The 7,770-nt window shown below is 41.3% G+C and overlaps 1 protein-coding gene across 1 annotated transcript in view; it reads left to right on the top strand.

Moving 5' to 3' along the window:
- Positions 1 to 1,407: 1,407 nt before the first annotated feature.
- The window catches only part of RFX7 (regulatory factor X7), a 160,930-nt gene continuing 154,567 nt past the window's right edge, over positions 1,408 to 7,770 (top strand). Inside the window, exon 1 of the mRNA XM_025390675.1 lies at positions 1,408 to 1,568. Within this exon, the coding sequence (XP_025246460.1) occupies positions 1,408 to 1,568 (161 nt within the window). The remainder of the gene's footprint in view (positions 1,569 to 7,770) is intronic.

Genomic DNA, 7,770 nt, shown 5'->3' with positions numbered 1-7,770 from the left:
CAGGGACCCTGACAAGCCGCGACTTGAGCTATGCTTTAGAGCCTGGATTGAATTGGGAGCGGTATAAAGGAGGAGGGAGGGCATGCCTGGAAAGGGGGTGGGGTGGGGTGGGGAGGTGGAGGGGAACAGCATGAGCAAAGGCACGAAGGAAGAATGAATCTGCTGCGCGTTAAGGATGGCATAGAGACTTCCCTGATTGGAGCCGGGAGTTCTTGCAGGGGGATGGAGGCCGCTATGATTGGATAGCTAAAGTGGGGCCAGATTTGGAGGGCTTTGAATGCCCGACCGAGGAGCACTGAACCCAGCTCCTGACTCGCGATTTCCGTTCAAAACCGAATTACCTAAAGGGTGGTTAATTCCAACGTGTGTTCCTCTTTGGGGGCTTCTGAAAAGTCGGTTTATCGTCTTACCTGCTTCAGTTCTCATTTACTCAGGGAGGAAGTAATCCTCACATGTGCAGGGGAGGGGGTATAATGATTTCTCTTCACTTGCTTTGAAGATGCCTCCCCCGCCCCAAATCCCACTTCCACGCCAAACATTATTAAATTTGGTTTCTCCTCCTCCTCACGCAAGTTCTTTTTCTCTCGCCAGCACCTCCCCCACGTTTTCCTGCTCTCCACCAGTCGGGCCCGACTCCTCCCGGCCCCCAGCGGCGCGCTTCCCAGGCCCGCTGGCCCGCGCCGCCCTCCGCGCCGTGCACCCCCCTCCCGGCCCGTCGCGCCCGCGGCCCGCACACCCTGGTCCACGCCCCCCCGGCGGAGCGGTAGGTGTTGTGCGGTCTGCGCCGGGCCGCAGTGCGGCTGCGCGCACTGTGCTGCCTCCGGGGCTGGCAGGGCAGCGGCGGCCGCGGCGGCGGCGGCGGGGCCGGGAGCGAGCGGCGGCGGCGGCGGCGGCGTGGGGAGTGGCGTGGAGCGGAGCCTGGGGCTGCAGCAGCGCGGGGACCCCGGAGTAGAAAGCCCCGGGGACAAGGAAGGAAGGCCCGGCCGCCAAATCCCTGAGCAACCGTTCTTCTTGGATTTTGGGGGGAGCCTGCCCCCCCACTTCGTCTTCAAACGCCCCCAACTCACCCCCCACAGCCCCGGCCGCTGACGGGAGGAGGCGGCGGCGGCAGCGGGGGGCTGAGGGGCGCCGCCATGCCTCTCCCGCGGTGAAGCACCCCGGCCGTCAGGAGCCGCTGGTCTCCCCGGTGATGTCCCCCAGGCGGCAGGCGAAAGCGACTCACTCGAGCCCTGGGGTAAAGGCCTAGCTTATCCAGCTTCCTTCCTCCTCCTCCTCCTCCTCTTCCCCTCTCCCTCCCCCTCCTTCTCCTCCTCCTCTCCCCCACTTCGTCCTCCCCTCCCGGTCTCTTCCCTCACCCTTCCCCGCGCCCCCATCTTTCCCTCCCCCCCCCCCCCCCCCCCCCCAGCGATGGCAGAGGAACAACAACAGCCGCCACCACAGCAGCCTGATGCCCATCAGCAGCTTCCCCCCAGCGCCCCCAACTCGGGGGTGGCCCTGCCAGCCCTTGTGCCCGGGCTGCCAGGGACAGAGGCCAGCGCGCTGCAACACAAGATCAAGAACTCCATCTGGTAAGAGGATCCTCCATCGCTGGGGTGAAAAAGCCCAGGCACATTTCTGCTGCAAAGTGGGTGGGGGGCGGCAGGCGGGGGAGCGGAGGAGGAGGTTGATGCTTTCATTGAATGTGGCTTTCCCCTAGTCGGGTGCACATTTGTAGGACCTCTAGAGGTGTAGGGACTTTGCATCAATCAGCCCCTGTCTCCTTAGCTAAAAAATGCTTTTACCCCCTCCTCAATTGTGAGTGCAGATAAACAAGTTTTTTGGTTTTATTTTTTCACTCATTGTAACAGAAATATGGGTCGGAATTAAGTCATATTGCATGATGGTGGCATGAATTTGGAACTGGAGAATGTGAAATGTGTTTACTCCTTTTTGCAGCCGTAGAAGGAGGAAGAAGTGTATTGTGAATTTTCACCAAACAGATATCCAAACAGATATTGTGCGTAAGAATATTAATATGCAGCACAAAACCTAATGTGTCTCTTCCTTTTCAGTTGGGTTAGCTGCTGTTTCTGAATGTTTTTGCCTCCTTTATTCTAATATTAAATTTCTTTTTCAGGGAATTTATTCTTTGCATTGATTGTGAAGAAAGTGCTTCTTTAGTATAAAATATTTTAAGATGGTAGTTTACAACAAAGTGTGTTGGGTTTTTTTTTTTTGCTTAAAACATAGGGAATCAAATGTCTTGCCATTTGTGTGTCTTTTTAAAAGAAACCATTGATGGAATATGTTTGGCTATTTTACTTTCTCGTATGAAAATTTACAGTATTTCAGCATTAGATTAAACTCCTCAAGTCTAGTGGGAATCTTTTAATAATTAAATACACCGAGTTAAGTCCATCCACTGTTAGAGCCATTGCAATATTCTTTGAACATGAACTTGCATTGTTTTGTAGGATTCTTCATTAACTGCCTTTTTTTTAAGTGTAGCAATATTTTTTAAATGGAAAGTAATATTTGGAATTTTGCCTAAGAGATTGCTTTTAATAGAAGTATAAAAAGAGAATTTCATATGGTATTTTAAAAAGCCTTGATTTTGAAAATGGAAATGAAATCTTTGCAGGGACATCATTGAATATGAGTACTAAAATATCAAAACTCATTTTCTCATTTTGAAAACATATCGTAAAGCAACTGGCATTGCATGTACAGTATTTACACATTTTTAAAGTGATACTTTTTAAATACAAGATTAAGGTTAGTTATACAGTAATTTTCATTATTTTCTTGGCATACATCCATGCCGTCATGATGCTGATATGAAGTAGGTCAGTGCAGGCTTTAATAGTTTCATCAACAGTAGTTGGCAGTTGAATATCTTGCTTTCAGTTTTAATTTTAAAATGAAGTTTAAATATTTTAAAGGAGTATTTTTTTGGCTTTGACAGTAGTCATATTGTGGCAACTTGAAAATAGGTCCGATAAATATGATTGGGGTGTGTGTGTGTGTGTGTGTGTGTGTGTGACAGAAAGCAGTCTTTATTCTTCAGTGGATACCCTCACCCCCTTATTAAAGCTATAATTTAAGAAATGGTGAATATCTTGCTTACCATCAAGGTTTTCACAAAACCAGTGTTGTTTTTTTTTTTTTTAACCTCTAGTAACGTGATGTAACTTTGTGTTTCTGAAATCATCATTAAATTGAATTAAACACCTTGATTTTTACATTCAGATGTGGCATATCCAAGTTAATGGACTAAAATATTTTAAGAGAGACAAATTTTAAAAGTTGATTTAGTAATGTATATTTTAATTTATTATGAGAACAAGAGGGGAAAGGAATCTTCACTTTAGTTTTAAAATGAGTTGTAGAGGCAACTGAGTGAAATGTTTAAATAATGATGACAGTCGAGTGTACTTTTTGGTAAATAATGTGTAAATTTAATTATTCTTTGATATTTGCATATCCATTACAGCTGAACTGCTCTGACTTTAACATGAGAAAAACTTCTGAAGTAGAGTGCTCTCCAGTTTTTGGTGCTTGCTCTCAAAAAATAATGGGCAACAAACACGTGAATCCCAAAATATGAAATTTTGTATTTTTGTTTTAAAATTGTAATGGTATACTTACTAGCATCTAATGTTCAACTTTAGAAATCCTATTTGCAAAAATGATTTTTATATACTTAAAATTTCAGAATAAACATTTGTAGAGAGTAAACAAGATTAGTGAATATATTTAATAGTCTCATACCCCCTGCTCCACAAGAATGGATTTGTATTATTCATCAAGTGACTATATAAAATAAAGATATCAAAAGTGAAAACTCCTTTACTATCGTGTTCTCCTAAGAAATAGTATGTATGTATTAAATTTAAATAATTTTAATAGATGATTGCAGTTATTTAGATATTTCACATTTTTGAGGCAATATTTTTTACAAATTATTCTATCACCTGATAATATTCTGAGAGACTATCAGTTTTGTACTACTTCCTGAATCATCCTTTGGTACCATGAATGAGAATTTAAAATTACTCTCAAAAGAAATGTGACATTTAAAAATTATCAAATGGGTTTTGCATTTGCTTTATCATAGTTTCTAAATTACTGGGCTTGCATATCACAAACAAGTCTGTACTTGTCCTCCTACTCTACAAATATAAATATAGTATGTGATGTAGGCCTTTGACTGGACAATGAGTTATTTATCAGTTCATAATTAATTCTGTTTATTAAACTAAAATACTGTTTGATAAAAGTACGCCCATTGAAATATCAGGCATTAAATGAGTCTGGAAAAAAAGCATTCAAAGTTGATTGGAAACTATTTCTTAAGAGTTGGAAATATATTTTAAAAGTAATTATAGAAAATAAGTTAGTACAAAATTGACACTGTTATGTTTCTATAACACGGTTATGAATACCTTCAACTGAAGTCTAGGTTAACAAGCTTGCATGTTTCTGATTCTTACTCCATAGACAAAAGGTCCAAATCACTGACACTACTCACTAGAAAGGAGATTTGTTAGTAGGCATGTGCTTTAGTACTGAATATGGTGTAAGGTTATTTGTATTTTCTAAAAAGTAGAATTCCAAAATAAGCTTATTGTTGTTTAAAAAAAAAAAATAGTAACCCATGTATTTTACCTAAAACAAGGCCACAACCCAACCTAACTGCAAACTACTTTTAGCTTAAATTGCACCCCTGTTTGGTTACCTCAAAAAAAAAAAAAAAAAAAAAGAAAGAAATAGCAAAGCAAGTTTTCCCTTCCTCTTATCTCTGTCTTCCTAGTTTAGTGAAAATTTTTTAGTGTAAGCAACAATAAACAAATTTACTAAGTCCTTTTATTTACCTTCTTAGGGCAGTTTTACTTGAAACCCTGATAGAATAAAATTGCTATGGAAAAAATAGGATTGATATGGTTTCTGCCTGTTTGTGAATTGAGATCATACCTACATGAGTGGGAGTAAATAACATGCATGCAGTGAGGCTGTAACATAGATACAGGTTGATCATCCCTAATCCAAAATCCCCCAAAATTCAAAATGCTCCCAAATCTGAAACACTCCAAAATCCCAAATGTTTTTAGTGCCACGAGTGAAAAATTCCACACCTGACTTCATTGTATCATGCACAGAATTATTTAAAATATTGTATAGGCCAGGTGCGGTGGCTCACGCCTGTAATCCCAGTACTCTGGGAGGCCAAGGCGGGCGGATCACCTGAGGTCGGGAGTTCAAGACCAGCCTGGCCATGGTGAAACCCCGTCTCTACTAAAATTACAGAAAATTAGCTAGGGGTGGTGGTGTGCACCTATAATCCCAGCTACTTGGGAGGCTGAGGCAGGAGACTCGCTTGAACCCAGGAGGCTGAGGTTGCTGTGAGCCGAGATCACGCCATTGCACTCCAGCCTGGGCAACAAGAACGAAACTCCGTAAAAAAAAAAAATTGCATAAAAATTCAGGTTATGTGTATAAAGTGTATATGAAACATAAATTAATTTCTTTTTTTTTTTTTTTTTTTTGAGATGGAGTCTCACTCTGTCACCCAGGCTGGAGTGCAGTGGCGCGATCTTGGCTCACTGGAAGCTCCGCCTCCCAGGTTCACGCCATTCTCCTGCCTCAGCCTCCTGAGTAGCTGGGACTACAGGTGCCCGCCACCGCGCCCAGCTAATTTTTTGTATTTTTTAATAGAGACGGGTTTCACCGTGGTCTCCATCTCCTGACCTTGTGATCCGCCCGCCTCGGCCTCCCAAAGTGCTGGGATTACAGGCGTGAGCCACCGCGCCCGGCCATAAATGAATTTCATGTTTAGACTTGGATTACATCCCTAAGATACTCATTACACATATGCAAATATTCCAAAATCCAAAATAATAAATTGGAAGCACATTGGACGCGGTGGCTCACCCCTGTAATCCTAACACTTTAGGAGGTCAAGGTGGGTGGATTGCCTGAGCTCAGGAGTTTGCAATGAGCCTGGGCAACACGGTGAAACAGCGTCTTCACTAAAATACAAAAAATTAGCCAGGTGTGGCATCGTGCGCCTGTAGTCCCAGCCACTTGGGAGGCTAAGGCAGGAGAATCCCTTGAACCCAGGAGGTGGAGTTGCAGTGAGCCGAGATCATGCCACTGCACTCCAGCTTGGGCGACAGGGCGAGACTATGGTTCAAAATAAAAAAGTAAAAATAATAAATAAATAAATCGGAAGCACATATGATCCCAGGCATTTCAGATAAAAGATAGTTAGCTTGTATTAAACTCGTACCTGAAAATTCAAAAGAAATCCTCATGTTTTATTTTAGAAAATATTCCAATACTGCATTTACTCAGATTCAGGGATTCTTAAAAGAATTTGTTATCAATTACTGTTTTTATGCAGGTGAGACCTCATAAACCTCTTCTTAAAACGGTCATATAAGATCTGTCGTTTTGCCCACTTTATGGAAAGAGATAAACAGTGACAGAAGACCTATAAGATTCCACTGATTCCTTATTAGACCCTAGAAAAAATGCTGGGATCAGAGTTCCTTATCTTTATTCAATCCTGTAAAGCATATATACTTCTGTATCTGCTATATTTTAGGCTTAAAATTATAATAAAAGTAGAATTATATATATGATCTATTTTGGATGTTCTCTGAATTCTAGTTAAGACCAAAATTGAAAATTTTGTTTTACTTTCTTATGATGATGACAATCAACATCTAGATATTAAGTGATTAATCTCTTGTTTCCATCCTAGTTACGGGGAGCTAAGTTTGGTGATCCAAAAGGTTCACATAGTGATGCCATATTAGTGCTGATTTTCAGTCCCCCATCCTAGAATGCAGTGGTTCAGTTTTATTCTTGGTTTTTGAATCAAGTGGTTTATTAACTCTGTCGAGAAATACTGTTCCCTCAACTATAGTGGGAAACATGTACTATAAATTCATAACTTTAGAGTTGACTTTAAGTGGAAGTCTGTGATTTTCATTTTGCTTTAAAAATAGAGACTGATGCAGCTGGCTTCCATATATTTTTGATTAGTAGGTTGACTTGCTACCTACCCTGAGTTTAGCCTGTCTTCAATACCAAGCACACAAAAGACTTAGAATGCATTTTGCATATCCGTATTGAGCCTAGCTGTGTCCCAACAGGATTTCTGGTTCCAGGAGGAAGGCAATTCCTTGCTCTCCTATGATTTGAAACTGATAAAATTGTCTTCCCTGTTGACAAAAGTTAATTGCAAGTTAAGCAGTTTCAGGCCTGTTGATTTTCTTGTTTAGGTTGGGTAGCAGATATGTACGTGTGTAAATAATTGACCAATTTGCTCTCTCCATTGAAAGGTGTCTTGAATGGTGGCATGTGCAGGACTGATTTGATTTATGTCTCACTGTAAATTTTTGGTATTATTTGGGGAAAATGAGCTTCATAGTGGTAGAAAAGACAAGTGTCTTGTTATGAAAGGTGGATTAAGAATTATGTTGCATTACTTTTTCCATTAGAAAATAATATTGCATGCTAAAATTGTACAAATGAAAATTAAAATAAGCCGTATCATTTATTTATATTTGAGGACTTTAAGAACAGTTTGTAAGTACTCAAATGAGTATCTGCTATATACAAAGTATTATGCCAGAGACTGGCATTTGAGGAATGCCCATTCACTTGTAATGTTAACCTTGTAAAATTGACCTAAGCAAAAATACACAATAAAACTTCTCTTTTATTCAGCTAGGGGACCAGGAAAAGAAGTGACAAGTGTCAAGGTATGCATTGTGGAAAAAG

The sequence above is a fragment of the Theropithecus gelada genome, chromosome 7a, assembly GCF_003255815.1.
Source record: "Theropithecus gelada isolate Dixy chromosome 7a, Tgel_1.0, whole genome shotgun sequence".
Lineage (NCBI taxonomy): Eukaryota > Metazoa > Chordata > Mammalia > Primates > Cercopithecidae > Theropithecus > Theropithecus gelada.
The sequence above is the reverse complement of the archived record's forward strand: the minus strand, read 5'-3'. Positions and strand labels throughout refer to the sequence as shown.